Source organism: Cyclopterus lumpus, chromosome 22, assembly GCF_009769545.1.
Source record: "Cyclopterus lumpus isolate fCycLum1 chromosome 22, fCycLum1.pri, whole genome shotgun sequence".
NCBI classification, from domain to species: domain Eukaryota; kingdom Metazoa; phylum Chordata; class Actinopteri; order Perciformes; family Cyclopteridae; genus Cyclopterus; species Cyclopterus lumpus.
The window spans coordinates 8,483,193-8,499,739 of record NC_046987.1 but is presented as its reverse complement, the minus strand read 5'-3'; the positions used below and the strand labels follow the sequence as shown (position 1 = coordinate 8,499,739).

General features: G+C 43.4%; 1 protein-coding gene across 1 annotated transcript in view; it reads right to left on the bottom strand.

Moving 5' to 3' along the window:
- The window catches only part of dlgap2a (discs, large (Drosophila) homolog-associated protein 2a), a 138,840-nt gene that overhangs the window by 35,234 nt on the left and 87,059 nt on the right, over positions 1–16,547 (bottom strand). The window contains exons 4-5 of the mRNA XM_034563478.1: positions 9,357–10,504; positions 179–393 (exon numbers count right to left, since the gene is read on the bottom strand). Of these exons, the coding sequence (XP_034419369.1) occupies positions 179–393; positions 9,357–10,504 (1,363 nt within the window). The remainder of the gene's footprint in view (positions 1–178; positions 394–9,356; positions 10,505–16,547) is intronic.

The following is a 16,547-nucleotide window of genomic DNA, read 5'->3' as shown; positions in this document are numbered from 1 at the left end:
AGGGTTACTTTCAGATTTCAAGACACAAAATGAGAGTTGAGTTGAGTGATGAATTGTCACGATGGACGAGGTTAGCTTTGCGACATCGACGTTCGAGGTGAGCTGAATACATAAACAGGGACATGCAAAAAAAGAAGAGCACAACACGTATAAGCTTTTAAAGTTGCATGTGTTGTACCTCTGGGAGTCCAGCAGGTCCCTGGGTCTGATGATGGCCTTGACCAGGGCGTCAGGTCGCACAAACTTCTGCGGCGATGTTTTGGGGCTCGAGTCCGAATCTCCGCTCTCCTCGTCCCCCATGGCTTTAACGTAGCTGCTGCTCCGCATCCGACGACAAGGGATCTCGTCATCCTTCCCCCCGCCAGGGTAGCCCCCCCAGTCGTCCTGGGGCACCTGGGTGGCATGGGGAGTGTCCACAGTTAATGTAATAAAAAGATTGTCACTTCATATTATCACTTTATAAAGCTGTTACACAAGGCAACATTAGGCTGCCTGATGAATGTTTGTACAATATTAACTTTCCATTTATTTCTGCTTTAGTTTCATCAGTTCCTGAGGAACATGTCTCCATATGTAGCAGCTAAATGTTTATCAGAGGGATCTGCCTTTGGATATTGTTATGCATCATATTACTCTTTTGCAAGATTGTACTTGTTGCCTGTTTCTTCACAATACCGTAGGTAAAAGGTCATAATAGTACACTTTGAAATATTCTCACCTCTGCATTACAAGAGCACAACAACAATACAGTCTTGAATATATTATAAAAGGACTGAGATTTTTCTTAACTACTGAGCCCCGTAGATGTAAATGGAGCAATGTTAGCCATTTTATTTAAACATAAAATCCAGTGTTACGACATTTCCAAGTGATGAAGCAGTGCACTATTTGATAGACACCTGAATTGAACCCTCTTTATCTTGCACAGTTGGTGTTCCATCCATTGAGTTCCACAGGGCCACTTTCACTATGAATCAACACACATTGAAGCTTACTTCCCACGGCTTCCACAGCTGCTCAGTCTTTGAGCTTTCCTGTAGTTTGGCCAGGTTAAAATCTGCTGAAACCCTTGACTGAAACAATGTCATAAATTTGGCTGGGCTGGTAATCATAATTACTGGTAATATACAGCTTGAAAATGGAGAAAGTGAACTATCTTTGCCTACTCTGTCGTTGCTATCGCACTTGGAGACCTGTCATCAAGCCGGGCAGTTTACATTTAGCTATTTTCTCCCGCTCGTTAATCCGGGTAGTTGAGTATCCAGACGTCATTATCCCATTCACAGGGAGAACAGGGCGTCTCACTTGTCTTTACTACATATGGAGTGAACATTTCATAGCGATCAGGACAGTCTTAAATGTAGAAGGTGGAGCGAGCAGAAGACAAACAGAGCATCTTGGAAACAGGCTATCTGCAGTCGCAAGTGGAGGTTAATGCACTTTGACATTAGTCTGGCCTCCTTTGCTCACAGAGGCAATTTTGTTATTGGAATCCATTTCAAGCAGACCGCATGTAACTGATATAATAGTACAGAACATCTGTGAATACAGATCGTGCGGAGCATTTTCTGAATTATGATATTGGTGTGAAAGGAAAACGTGGTTCCATTATTGTACGTGCCATTATACGACATGTAGAAATGTTATCAATGGATCCTTTCTGTATTGATGGGTTGGCTTATTAAAATCTGCGGGATAATTTCACCCACTCATTGTAAACAACTGATGAGGATTGTTCGCAAAGCTCATGACACACACAACACCGCTCTCTCTTCCCCTCTCTCTACCTCAAACACTCTCTCGCTTTGCTTTCGTGAAACAGTACAGCATATTTCCATTTGTCGGGCCAACAACAGTAGTGCAGCTGAGTCAGGGTCTCAGCCTCTCCCACAAACACACTCACAGATTACACAACACACAGATGCAGAGACCCTCTCCAGTCACACACCTCTCTCGCTTCTCTTCCCCTGTTTTCCTTCTTGCCCTTTGCTGACGATGTGTGCGATGGCCAGAAGCTTTGGCCGGACACGCATTTACATGGTCCATGATTTGCACTCGTAAAATATGACAGTGTCAGTAATCTTTACAGCCTACTGACGCCACATCCATCCGTCTCTTTAACATCCTGGCAGCCGGATCAGCCTTGGCGCCGTGCCAATCCACCCGGCTCTAGATTTCATTAAGTTAAATCTGACTCCATATTCCTTTGACTTAATAGTGAGACTGGACCAGAGCTGTACTAAAGAGGAACTTTAAAATAGCCTCCCAACCACTATTAGTAATTGAAATACTGTATTAATGTGTGGTTGTACCTAAAGTACGAATTCAATGTTTTTCTAAACCTTTCCTCAGTGACTAACTCAGTACTCACAGGTTCACAATCAACAGGGTGGCAGCTGACTGACTGTGGGAAATGTCAGGAGGAGATAGGCTGCATCCAAATGTCACTAATGCGCCAGACACATGACTCTGATCACTTTCTGATGCAAATGTCATCTATTGGAAAATAACAATTGAAAAGCAAACATTATCCGAAGAGATATAAAAACAGACATCCTAAAACTAGCAGTTTCATATCAGAAGAACAAGAAAAGCAGCTGGAATTATTTTTTTCAATTGCAAATCAAAGTGAGCCATGTCACATGCAATACATCAACAACAGTGAAGGTATCCGTTCGTTTACATCCTGAGAAAGAAAGACTTCCCCCTGGACACTAATTCTACTAACCTCTGGCATCAAAGCCCGCCCACACAAAATTACTATTCTAACGAGTGTCACATCAAATCAAAACAGCTTGAATAATTGATCAATTATGGCGTTATTACAGCGCACTCTTTGTTATTCACACAGAATGCTGAGTGAAAGCAGCCTTTGACTGTTTCATCTATGGTGTGATGATGGCATGGTAGGGTGGGGCGGGGGGGCATGATTGATGGGGATTATGGTATGTCCATTCGGTAAAGCTAGGAAGGCGTTACATCAAGAAAAGAAGCATTTTATTTATTTTTTTAAACATGCACACACAAACGTCCACCCTAAAGGATGTGAATGCACACTCAACGCACACTCTGATAAAAAAAGAAGTAATTTGTCTCCTCTCCAAAGACAGGCATGCACCGGCTAACAAATGGAGTCGATGGGTTAATTAAGTCTTGGAGGGGTTTGATATTTTTAGACGTCTAATTAATGAACGTAACGCCAGAGGACAGGCGCAAGCTGTGGCGAGAGTTGTTTCATTTGGATTCGCTGATATACTGAATAGATTGTAACGTGTCTCCTAGAGCAGATAAAGAAAAACAGCAGCGCGCTCCTATTGATTGCTGTGAAAACACAGATGGCGTCTCACAGAGGTGAAATATGGTCACTTGTCATCATGAACCAAATATCCTACAAAGGGAAGGCATGGCATTCAGGGGTGAGCCTGCATCCAAGTGTTCTGTGTATTTTTGGGGTGTTTTTGATGATTCTACTGTTCCTAGATAAATGTGCCACATCCTGTTCTGTTTAACAGTTCATAATATGGCAATGACGTGAAGCCCTTTGTGAAAATGAGCCAAAGTTTGTGGGAGCAGCGCGAAAATTCACAGCTCAAGTGTGTTAGTTAAAGTCACATTATCACAAAAACAGAACTTTCCCTTTCATTTTTTTGCTCAATAAAGAACAGGAAAGACTTGGGGGGAAATTATTTATTCATATGCCTTTCTCTTATGACAACAACTCCTTACACATACTGTGAAGCTCTTTTGGCCTTTCAACTTTGCCAATAATTAAAACCGGTGTAATGGATCACACGCATCTCATAGCAGGATTATGCACACATTGGCATATTGGCTGTGTGTGTCTTCCTTTACTTTCAGTGCTTTGATCTTTTCCCACAGGGGTTGTGGTGTGTATTGATGTGTGTGTGTGTGTGTGTCTGTCTGTGTCTGTGTGTGTGTCTGTCTGCGTCTGTGTGTTTCTGTGTCTGCGTCTGTGTGTGTGTGTGTATGTGTGTGTCTGTGTGTGTGTCTGTGTGTGTGTGTATGTGTGTGTGTGTGTGTGTGTGTGCAGGTCTCAGCCAATGCTCCTGCAGTGCAGCAGTGCATTTCATTGATTAACTCTGCAGCCCTATATACACCTCTCCCACTAAGAAACACAAGTCATTGCATTAGGTGGGAGGGGGGTACAGCGGATGTACCGTAGAAAGACAGAGATATGACTGAGAGGCAGAGAGGAAGGAAAAGAGAGCTCAATCATTGTTCTATCATTGGTAATCCCACCCACCAGTCTCCAGCCCCTCATTTCCTCCAGCAGGAGTGCATGGATATGAGGAGGTGCCGTTTTCTTTTTTCTCTCTCTTACTAGCCAACAGTTACCCTACCCGACCAAACACCTACCGCACGCCCACCGCCAACTCATCCTCTCTCTCTCGCTCACACACACAGACGCCCACACATGCAACATTGTGTCTGTGTTCGCCTGGTCTCCGCTTTGTTTGTTTACTGACACTTTATGCGTTTAGATGTTAGCAAGGAGGTGTGACTAGACATGCTCGATGACAAAGGAAAAGGAAAAAGTCATGCACTGGAAGGTCTGTGAAAGAACAGACCAACTGACTTCCATAATCTTGTCCTTTTGATTGGAAGCTAAAAACAAAAGCTATTTCTGAGACCAACTTTGAATCCAAGTCTAACAGTCACCAACATATTTAGCCTCAGTGTCAAACAACTTATACCTAGATCTTCAGCCATGCTAAGTGCTTTGAGCTAAATGCTAACTTTAGCATATGAACATGTTCCAAATGACTGTGCTAGCATGCCGGGGTAACATAAGTATATAAGTACAGTATATAACTGTGTATAAGAAGTGGACGTAGTCTCCGTGATGTCACCCATTGATTTGTGGATTACAGTTTGATGCCTCAAGATCGGTATTTTGTCTATTGCCATCTTGTTTTTTGGTACAACTGAATGCTAAATAAAACATATGTAGGCAACCAACATGTTACAATCACCTTTCATGGAGTGAAAACAAACTGTGAACATGTTAACGTTGGACAACAGACGGTAACGACATGTCAATCCCAAAGTAGCCACGCCCTAACCCTGATTTATCTTCTATTTTACTCTAAACAGGACCATAAATTACCATAATAATAGATCAAGAGAGAAGTAAAGTAATTTTCTCATAGACTTCTATACAGTCGGACCTCTTCTTGCAACCATAACTTATTATTTACCATGTTAAAACATTTGCATTTACACCTACAATAAAGTACTGACACAGGTGCATCATACTGAATTCAATTAGAGCCTGCACAATTTGTATAGCACTACTTAAAAAGTTTTTTTTACAAAACATTACAAGATAGGAGAAGACAAACCAATTCAGTCAAAACACATCAAGCCAGTCGTACTTCAAGATGCCAAAGAAGAAAGAAAACGAAAAACACAAAGGACCCAGATGAATCTAAAAAGAGTATAACATATACATCGAAACATGGTTCCCTCGTGCTGTGATGACCCTTCCCACTCGTTGCCCGCCTTGGTTTGCTGCATCATTCAACATTCACGATACGCTTTCATCCATCCACACATTATAAAAATACTTCTGCACAATCCATCAATATAATGTTTCTGTTATCTAATTGGTTCAATAAATTGCTTTCCCCATTTGAACCCTGTGAGCAGCCTCCCATTTTGGTGCCAGCTATTCATATTTACATGAGTGGCCATGTTGAGGTTTCTCCACATTGTGATCAATTTGCGTACAAACACATAACTTATAAAATACTAACACATTTTTTAAAATATCTGATAAAACTTTTTACCCTTGGTTGAGGTTGAAAAGTTGCCATATCAACAAGAGCAAAATGAAGCAAAGTGCAATGGAAACTGACTGGGCAAATAAACATGACGTACATGAATCAAGCAACTTTAACATCTTCTTCACCAAAACATATCTGGCTCCTGAGCTGGCCAGATGAGTTATTCATTTTTCACTCGCTGCTTTAGCTGGTCTGTCTGTATGCTGCTGGCGGGGAGAGATACCATACAGTTGGTTTATTTACAGACTTTTTTCGTGGAAATGGAAGCCTACAGGAGACTGGTGAGAGCTGTTCAAACCATACAGTAAACTACAACAAAACTAAAACACCAGAAAGAAGAAATTGGCAAATAAAAGCCAGAACAATAATAGGAGATATCCCTCTTTCGAACAACTCTACATTCTCTAAACACCATGAGAAGCTACAAGGTACTGTACGTCCTGGACTGGGCACACACATGGCATGAGCTGTTATGTTAAAAGACTTTAATACAATGAAGACAATTTTACTAAAGCAGCACACACTGGTATTAAACCCCCCCAAAATTAAGATGCTACCATAGCTGGCCAGTCTTATTGATGTGGTGCAGCTGCACACACAAAGAAGATATGGAAGAATATGCTTTAACAATTAACAATCAAATGGTTCCAGCCTGACAATCTCCTTTTAGAATGGAAGGAAACTTAAGGTTTGAAGTAGATGCTCACCGTCATGGTGGTACCCACAAAGCCACGCTGTTGCCTCAGGCAACAGAGATGAGCAACCTTTAGCTATAAACTGCCATCTGATCCCAGGGTTCCTGGGACAGAATCTTACTAATAGAGGTTGAAAGCCGGATAGCTTTCTGGGAACCCCTTGATACAATAAGTTAGGGAATCCCTGTGTGGTGGGGTTGCTGTAGCTTTCTGTCACAGTGCCAGTTTAGTTTCTGCTGCTTTGCACTTCCCTTTTGTAATTTAATCTGCTGCCTTTCTGTCTCTCAAGTTCCACCTTTGGCAAGCCAACATGGCAATTAATTGGCTTATTAAATCCCTCCGCATTGCCCTATCAGCAAAACTATCAAAGACTAATCCTCCCTTTGTACGACAGGACTCTATGCAGGGAGAAAGCAAAGTAGCTGAGAGTTGTCAGTAAGACAAAGTTATTGTGCAGGGAAGTTATGGACTGGCTGCAAGCAAGGTGGAGGAGGCATTGATTACAGCTGTTGCTGCAGTCCAGGTGTATTTGCATATCAAGTTCGGAGAGTGTAGGTGTGAGTTTGAAATTCATCCAGCTGAGCCTGTCGCCAACAACGGAAGAATGTTTTGTCACATTCACCTAATTTCATTGATATCAAGCTCACAGAAAACTATGTGCTTGTGTGTGTGTCTTGAGGAGGACTAATTGGGGCTAATTTGTGAAATGACTTAGCCAGAGACACAGAGCGATGGCCAATGCCAGGTCTGATCCCACAACATTTGTCATTTCAGAGAAAGGGCAGCCAATATCAATCTATCTCTGCCTCCCCTGAAGTTCAGTTAATCGATTTCTCATACATACACATGCGCTACCTCACCCCCCCCCCCACACACACACACACACACCTGCTGCATTCACACAGAGATTAACAAACAGATCAGCGAGATAAGTCACGCGTTTCTCTCTGTCCGCTGTCTCCTCGCCTTTCGCAACACTTCAGAAGGTTTTCAGTCCCTCCGTCATCAACCAAGGACGCAAACAAGGTGACTAGCACATCATCAAACCATCTGATACACACACACACACACACACACACACACACACACACACACACACACACACACACACACACACACACACACACACACACACACACACACACACACACACAGCCCAACAGTCAGTTCATGTTGTTACATAGCAGACAGTTGTGGGTAATCCCAATTCAGCCTCAGGAAGGGAAAACTTCTCAATGTGACCCCTCGGTGTGTGCAAAGCATCATTCCTGCCTATTGGTTCTGGTGGCGAGCAACGACTGAAGCCACGATGAGCCAAAACATCCATCTTTTTGCCGTCTATTCCCCTCTGCTTCTCAGGAGTATCTAATTGCATCCACAGAGGCACAGGCCGTGGCAGCGTGTACCTTCAACTTTCTCCCTCGAAACATCTCCCAGCTTCCTGAGAGGGCATTGATTCTCCTCCGGGGAGGGAAGATGTGTCACCCTGCTCGGATTGGATTGATAATGCTGGGCTATATTTAGCCCTGCGGCAGGAAGGAGGAGGATATTTAAGTGTTTATATAAGTGTTTATAGTACCGCGTCTCGGACACTACCTCAGCTGAATGACCAAGTGGAAGTAAGCAAGGAGCTGGAGGAGGGCACTAAACACATCCAACTCTCTCTTTGAGAGATTACTGCACTTAGTGGGATTGTAACAAATTTGAGTGGATGAGTGCACTGCCTGTCCAGTTCAAAATGATCATCAGTTATGTTTAAAAATACGCTCGTCAAAATGAGTCCTCTAAAACATTTTCTGATGACGTAAACTCAGATTGAGTAGTTTCCTTGGCTCCATTGGCTGATTTGAGTAATGTATTGGCTTTCCGATTACAACCGTCTCTAATCCATACAACACACTCCTGCTTAGAGCTCCGAGTCTCCTCCGAGTCTCTCCCGATGTGCTGAAGTGCTCACTTTATTTTGGCTGGAGGCGGTACTTACATGATGCTATCAGACATCCCATCGTTGTATATTGAGCAGCATTGTTACAAAATCTATTTCTCTCTACTTTTGCAGTTTGGGATTTATAAACGCGCTTTCTTTTATTTCCCCCTTTCATATACCCTCCAGCATGCATATAAAACCTGTGAGACTCTTCGGTGTAAAGTGCTGAATCGCTCTGAATTGATCCCCGCGGAGCTATGGGTCTCCCGTAGAGCCTATCATGGGCTAAATGCTAACCCTTTTCTCAAGGCTGAAACCTATGCAAAATCTAAGCATCGAAGACCTCTGGTCTTTTATTCTCACATTGTTGGTTTTTCCCCTCCAGCGCAGATCATTTATGGAGTTAATTGATTTGTCCTGCTGTGCTCGTCCCGTCGGCTGCCAGCCCCACGCCGAGCCTGAGATCAGGTTCACATTGTAATATCCAGGCCACGAACAAAACACTGTCTTTTAGATCAATTGGGAATCCAGCGAGGGTGAGCAACTTTTCTACCTTTTCTACTTGCCGCCGATGCCTGTAGAAGAAGATTGCTTTGTGTTGTACGACACAGGCTTAAGTTTTGGGATTGATGTTTTTTCTCTGTGCTGCAGTGACTTAGGTTCTTATGAATTTTACATTATGGTGAACGGATGCTCATTGTAGTGGCTGAGAGATGAAATTGATGTTTTTTATCATCTCTTCAATTGCTTGTCGCTATCAAATCACCATCTTCGGCTTTCACCAAAACCCTCCGAGTACCCATCATCGAGCCACACACTGATCCTTGCATTTCAACACACTAACAATCAGAATGTGAATTTCTCCAATCAAGTTGCATCATAGAGTAATGTACACAACTTACACATGGCAAAATAAGCCAAACTCACCTGTAGATAGTGACAGGGCCTGATGTTGGGCCTGAGGTCGGTGGGTGTCATGGGTTTCTCCAGGTTGAGTGACGACTTCCTGTAGGCCTCCTTGGCTTGGCTGACCGTTAGCGTCGACCAGGAGCTCCTCTTCATGAACTTTCCCTCTGGTGCCATGCTTATGCTCTCGCAGGCGGAGCACTTGACATCGTTGTTACTCTTGGAGGTCTTTAGCGACAGGTCTCCGGCCAGGTGGCCGTGCATGGAGTCAGGGTAGCAGTGGCTGTTGTGGTCCACAGGATGCCGGGACATGACGCTGGGCGTTCTGTATGTGCTGTCACTGTCCAGGTTGTCATCCGAACTCCACCAACCTCCCGAGCGTTGCTTGCCGCTGCCGTCAGACTTACGTTCTTTGCTCTTGCTGCGTTTGCTGTGTTTGTGGTGGCCTTGGTGGTGGTGATGGTGGTGGTGGGAGTTGTCCCGGTGCGAGTCGCCTTTGGTACCGTTCATTTTGGAGGAACCTTCTAGAGAGTGCGACTTTGTGAAGAGCTTCTGTACCGAGTGGACTAAGTGGCGTATTCGCCCGGGGCTTTCGTTGCGCTGCTCTGTCGTCGTGGTCGTGGTGGAGGTGCGTTGGTATTGCAGCGTGTGGAAGCCATCCCGGTGGAGGGGCATCTGCTTCTCAAATTGGTCCAGGAGGTTCGCTGGGATTCGGTTCATTTTGCCGCTGCCGCCATGCGAGGAGGAGCCTCCGTCGTCTCGGGAGTCCCTGCCGCCAGAAGTGTTGCCGCCGCTTTCCCGTGAAGTGCTGCCATAGTGCATGCGGGGGAAAGTGCTACTGGACATGGAGTGGTCGGTGGCCGACATGGACACCGGTACCACCATGCACTCAGAGTGGATGGAGCTCCGCGGGGAGCAGCGATGGTGACTCTCGAGGGGGCAGCTCTCTGTGGGGCTGAGGAGGTAAGAGGGGGGCCGTGAGTTGCCATGGTGGAGGTGATGGTCCAGGGAATGGTCGCATTCAACCAGGCCGCAGGTATGGGCTGAGTTGGGAGAGGTGAGGTGGAGCTGGGCAGGGCGGCCGCCAGAGAGACCCTTCATGTTCCTGGGTGGAGGGGAGTAGCTGTCCTCATCGAAGTACTGCGAGGGCGACCATGAATACTGCTGGTCTGAAAGAGAGACAGAGAGTATAAGATCACACCCAGGGTTAATAAAACAAAAGCATTTTTCCAGAAAAAGAAATGCATATCACATTATAAGACAATGGGGAAAGAAGCATCGTATGAAATTACTAGGCCTCGGCCAGGTTGGTCATTATCCCCCATACACTCACTCTCCTCATCAACTTAGGGCAAAAGGCATGAAAAACTCAAAAAGGCAAACATGTGAAATGTGAAAGTGAAATCAACAGATTGCACAGACAAAATCCATCCTATTTCATCTCTGCTATGCGGGTCTGTGATGGAATACTGCAAGAGAGATAGGGAAAAAAGAGAGAACGGAAGAAAGAGAAAGGCAGGCGACAGGTAGGAGCTGGCAGTGCCATTTATCCGCTGCAAAGTGAAATAATAGCCTATCACTCTGTGGTGCTCGTGTCATCCGTCAAAGCCCTGAGAGAGCGCCGTGAGGCATACACCCAGAGAGGCGTCCTTGGGAGACTTGATCACCAAATGCGCCCTCCCTGCTTGTAGTTTCTGCAAGCCATTTAGTCTTAGATTAAAACCCAATTGTGTATGCAGACAGCCCAGTGCTCTATTCCATTGCATTGAACTTAATCAGAGGAAGGGTTGATCTTGATGCCTCACTACCGTATGTCCTTACAACGTCCGCCATTTTATTAAAATTGGAACAATTAACACAACCCCCTAAAGCAACACACATGAAACAATCAAAATGTAGAGTAGATCCCAAAACCAATCTAAAGGCCTTTATATATACACTTTTCCACTTCATGAGGTTTAAATTAGTGCTAATTTAGTTATGCTATATAAACGGAACATAAAGTCTAGAATTCTATTAATAAGAAGCTTTCTGTGAAGTTATCTGCTGTCTGGTTTTGTCTTTCCTCATTGTTCCACCATGAACAACTGAATAGTGTTGCCCGGGTCGTATTTCAAACGTATCTGCATCCTGTCTTGTAAAATAGAAAATAAACAAACAAAAAAAGAATAGCCGTATTTGAGCTTGCTTGCCTGCCAATGTTACGCCTCATAAACTTGTGCACTTTCACTCTCTCTGTAACCCCATAAAATGAAGGAGAGGTTTTATGAGCTACAGGGGTGACAGGGATAGGAGTACGGGAGTTTTCAGGCAAAATGTTACACGTTTTAAACTATATTAATGTACTGACAAATCAATACATTCTTAAAATATGGTATTCTCAGTGCTGCTATTCCTCAAAATGAAGGCCACATCCCTTAACTAAACTGGTGTCTACTGGTGTTTTTTCTTGTCTCAATACCAATAAGGAAAAACCTTTGTCTACATCTTTACCAATGAGGAAAACAAATCTGTCTTTCACAGAAATGATTTGCATTGAACAGCTTCCTCTTTCGGTTTTAAGCATTTTCAATCATCTTCATCATCTGAATCTTCATCATCATCATCAACATGGCCCACTGGATACTGCCGGTCAGAGATTTGGGTGTCTTCTGCTAATCGCTAGTATAGCCTTGAGCCAGTAGCCTAAAGCAGAGATGGAGAGTGGGCTGCAGAGGTCTGGTAAGCTCACTTCTTTCTAACTCCACACCTTCACATTCTTTTCAATTTCAAACTTTCAGTCTTTAGCCCCAACCAACGCTGACTCAGGTGACATTACTAGAGCAAAGTTATTAGACCTTGTGCACCTCCTTATGGAGCCACAAAAGCATCCAGAAGGAGTTTCCCTTTAAACGTTGTGCCATGAAAATTAAAAAAAAAAAAATGAAATGAGGATATTTAAGTGAGTCATTTTAATTAACCTTACCAGAAATTACCAGTTACTTCCAGGGCTCTCAATTTAAATTTCATTTAGCTGATGGACAATGTGTGGAAGGTGGCTTCGGACAAAGCTAGAAATGAAAGGGAAAAAGGCTTTATTAAGGCCCTAAAGAAACTGACCTGCAATGAGGGGTTGGAGATATGGATACAATCCTTCACAGCATTGATGTATGCTGAAAGTTAGTTTATCCACCTTTTACAACCACAGAACACTGGAACAATGGTACATTTGTCTTAATAAATCCATATTACACAAACTGCCTCATTATCTAGTCGCGGCATCCTTCGGTCGTGCGGACAAATTAAGTTTCGGCATCCCGAGAACCCGCACTGTCTCTGGTGGAAGGGCTCTTTCGGTTCGATAAATAAACCCTGCAAATTAAATACCTGACAAATCACGCTACTTCATACAACATTGCCATAGTTACATTTCTCAAAAAGAGCCACATTTGCATCTCTGAACCTTTCCTGCAACCATTGAGCAACAATTTAGTTATTAACTTAAAACTCATTCTATTTAGGATCTACATTGAAATGCAGATTTGTGAGCTTCAAACCAGACAGTGCTTCTCTGTTGAAAAATCCCCCCATGCCCTGTCACTGCATCCTCAGTATGTTGGTATCGTGAGGAATTTCCTCTCGATTATTTTGTCAATAGCTCTAAGAAAGTCTCATATTCGCAAATCCAAAAATTTCGTCCAAGAACTTGGGAACGACTTCTGTGCCGTTAGTGAATAGTGACTAAGGGTGGATGTTTCTTTTCATCTTTCAAATTGGATAACATGTATTCCATTCAAACCTATTTTTAATGAGGTCTAAGATCTCAAACCCTCGAGGTGGAGCCTTGCTCTTCGGCTGCTGTCGTCTTCCATCTGTCGAGATGAAAACAAATTCTCGTTGTTTACCAGTATTACATGAGGATGTCTAACTCGGCAAGCTGATGTAAAATGAATCCAGGCTACTCTGAGCATGCATGAGGATATTCTTCCTCAGGAGGGACTGCTTTTGTGAGGCTGTACATCACAGAGCTGAACATGCATCACATGCAAAACCATCACTACGGAGTACGGTTCTACAGGCTAAATCAGGTGCACTTCCTTAGCCTGAGTCCAGGTAACTGCTAGCTAGTAATTGCAGCAGAAGGATGATGGTGGATGATTGATTGATTTGATGCTACATATCTGTCTGAAGTTATGTCACTGTCTTACTCCAAGGCCTTCCTCTGACGGCTGACTATTCCTTGAGGTATCTCAGGGAGTTGCGCAGAATAAAGTATCTACCGGCGGAGTTATGGCATTTCCTGGGATTGTAGGACAGATGACAGACTCATCTGCCCTCCATAACTCTTCCCTTTTTTCCCCACCTCTTCCTCTGCTGATACAAAATTGAAGTCTTTCTTTAGGAAAGAAAAAAGTACAGACGCCTGATTCAAGGAGTGAGTCCTACAACACACTTCGAAGGTTATTACACAAGGCGGCTCAAGGGAAAGCAGCTCTCTCAGCGAGTGTGCATCCTTCTGGCAAGCGCTCTGCAAACGTGGAGACAAGTATCTGTGACATCTGTGGACCTAGCGACGGCTTGTTGTTTTGACACTGATACCAGCACCTGCCATCACATTACCAACTTCCTGGCAAGGTTGCCAACTGGATAGAGGGTGAACTTAAAAACTGGTTCAAAAATTTAATTTAAGCACAATATACAGCGGAAAGACAACATTATCTTTGAGTGTTGGGCTTTTTTAAATGTGGATGAGGTTAAATGTTGATATATTTTTAAGAAAAGGAAAAGGCTGGGATCATCAATGTTATCCTCTTTAAACTGAAGGCTAAAAGCATTCACTTGACACACTTTGGGAGTCCTCCTGTGATAAGCAGCCATCTCCCCAGAAAAAATTAACAAATCACATTCAGCTTGACAATTGGCAACAATTGGCACATTGTGCAATCTTCCTATCATGCCTGACCTAACACACAAACCAACATCCAGCTCTATAAGGTTGTCAAAGCCCTCTGAGCTCGATGGAGATAACAACACCTTATATATGAGACGAGCGGTGGCGTGTTAGAGGAAGAGGCTCATTTATTAGGGCTTTTGTTTGGTGCTGCTGCTCCACCCCAGTGCAGAGTGTGAGTAAAGGTCGTTTTGCTCCTCTTAACACATTAGCATTTAAATAGCATTATATCTGCACAGAGTATCACTGACAGGCCCCACTCTTCCACTGGCCCAGACCTTAACTGGAGTTGAAAATAAAGTTAAAAGATAATAGAGCGCTGGACTAGACTGAGAGATCAAAGGCGTGCAACCTTCAGATTTGGCAGTGGTGAGCATGGTGGCTGTGAGGAAGAGTCCCCATGTTGAGGCAACACATGAGAGACTTATGATGGCTGCCTTTAATGTTTTGCATCAGCGATAAGATCTGTCATTTTGGAGTTTACTGGCATCAAACACAGCGAACTGCTTCAGTACTTTAATTTGGTTGTGTTTCTGTCCACTGTGGAGAATCTGAACACTTGAAAACATCTGTCATGTTCATTTTTAATCCCACATGCTTTTAGATTGGTTTAAAATATCTCCACTGTGCAACAAATGTTTGGAGCGGTAACCAGAACGGTTCAGAACATATTTCCAAATATTTCTAGCTATTCCTGCAGCATCCCTTCCAACTGGCCAGAGGGAAGGCACACCCCTTATTCTCTGAGCAAAACAAATCGATAGAGCAGCTTTCTTAACCATCTCCCAAAGGTTAAATGCAGTCTCCCCAGAATTCTGGCCTTTCTTTAGAAAATCACAGGAAGGGGAATTGTGTCCTTAACCCTCGAGGCAAATCAGCAATGCTCTGAGCTATTAGATCGGGTAAGGAGGCAACGGCCGAAGAGGCAAAGGAGCAAATCTGTCAGCTTTGCAAGGAACATGATACCCACCATAGCAGCTCCGACCAAAATAAGGCCCCGGCTTATGGCTCTGGCGGATATCCTGCTCACTTGTCCATCCAAGTGACAGCACAGCACGATTCATGCACGCATTTCTAGTGTGGATAGTGAGCTGAAAACTGAACCCACAATTTTAATTGCGAAAGAAATACTCAACTAACGGAGCCGTTTCAAACCGCAATTGGGAGCCAATAACTGATATTATTTCTCATGGACCACCTGTCTCTGGCCGAGCGTGACATCTAAAATGGCAGAAACAACTCTGTTCCCTTCGTGTTTGCTGCTATGAGACAGCCCTGATGCTGAGACATGAGGTGGAAAACAAAAGAGTCTGTTGGAATACTTTGAGCTGAGTCAGCACTGCGTGTGTCACGAGGACATGCATGTTCGCAAGGCTGCTCATGCAGTGACACCTGCTCTTACAACTGGCCTTAAATCAAACTGGGAATTCATTCAGAGCACAGCCAGTGTGACTGAACCTATACCACAACAATAATTCACACCGTCTATGCAATGACATTTAACACAATAAAACAATCTGCTAATCACAGTTGAAACTGATCTGCCACAGTGACTGAAGTCTAAAGACCCATTGCATAAATATAGATATCATCGTAAACTGTTGCAGATCTAAGAAGATGCACTGGGGTTGCATATGGGGAATTGAGACCCCATACCCGCTTACCTCCACTAGCTTCTCCTTCTTCCAATCCATCCCATTTACTGGGATGTTCTACAATTTATTCCTAGAGAAAACAACTGCGGGAAACACAGATGTTTAGTGCAAAAAGACGGTCATTAATATAAGACAATAAAAAAAGAAACTTAAACACTCTGTGATGAATTATTCACAGTTATGTGAAATTACAGTGAAATAATCCAATTCAACAAGTATGTACACATACAAGGAATTTGACTTATCTTGCATTGCTCTCAATGTACTTATATTATTATACATAAATAGAATAGCAGCTAGAAACAAAGACAACAAAGCTGTACAAATAGAAGGTGAAAAATAGAGAGGACTATGACGTACACAAGATTATGTAGAAAAGACTGTATATTCCCGGGAGGAAATAATCACATGAAACATTTAACCCCAACACACAATGATAATAATAATAATGCATTTAATTTATATAGCGCTTTTTGAGGTACTCAAAGACACTTTACATGTTACATTCATACACCGTAGATGCGAAAGTTTAAAGGTGCAATGTGTAACTGGGTACATGCTCCAACCAAATAGAGTTTCACCTCACAACTGGGTTTATAAATGTACATTCATCAGTTAAAAAACCAA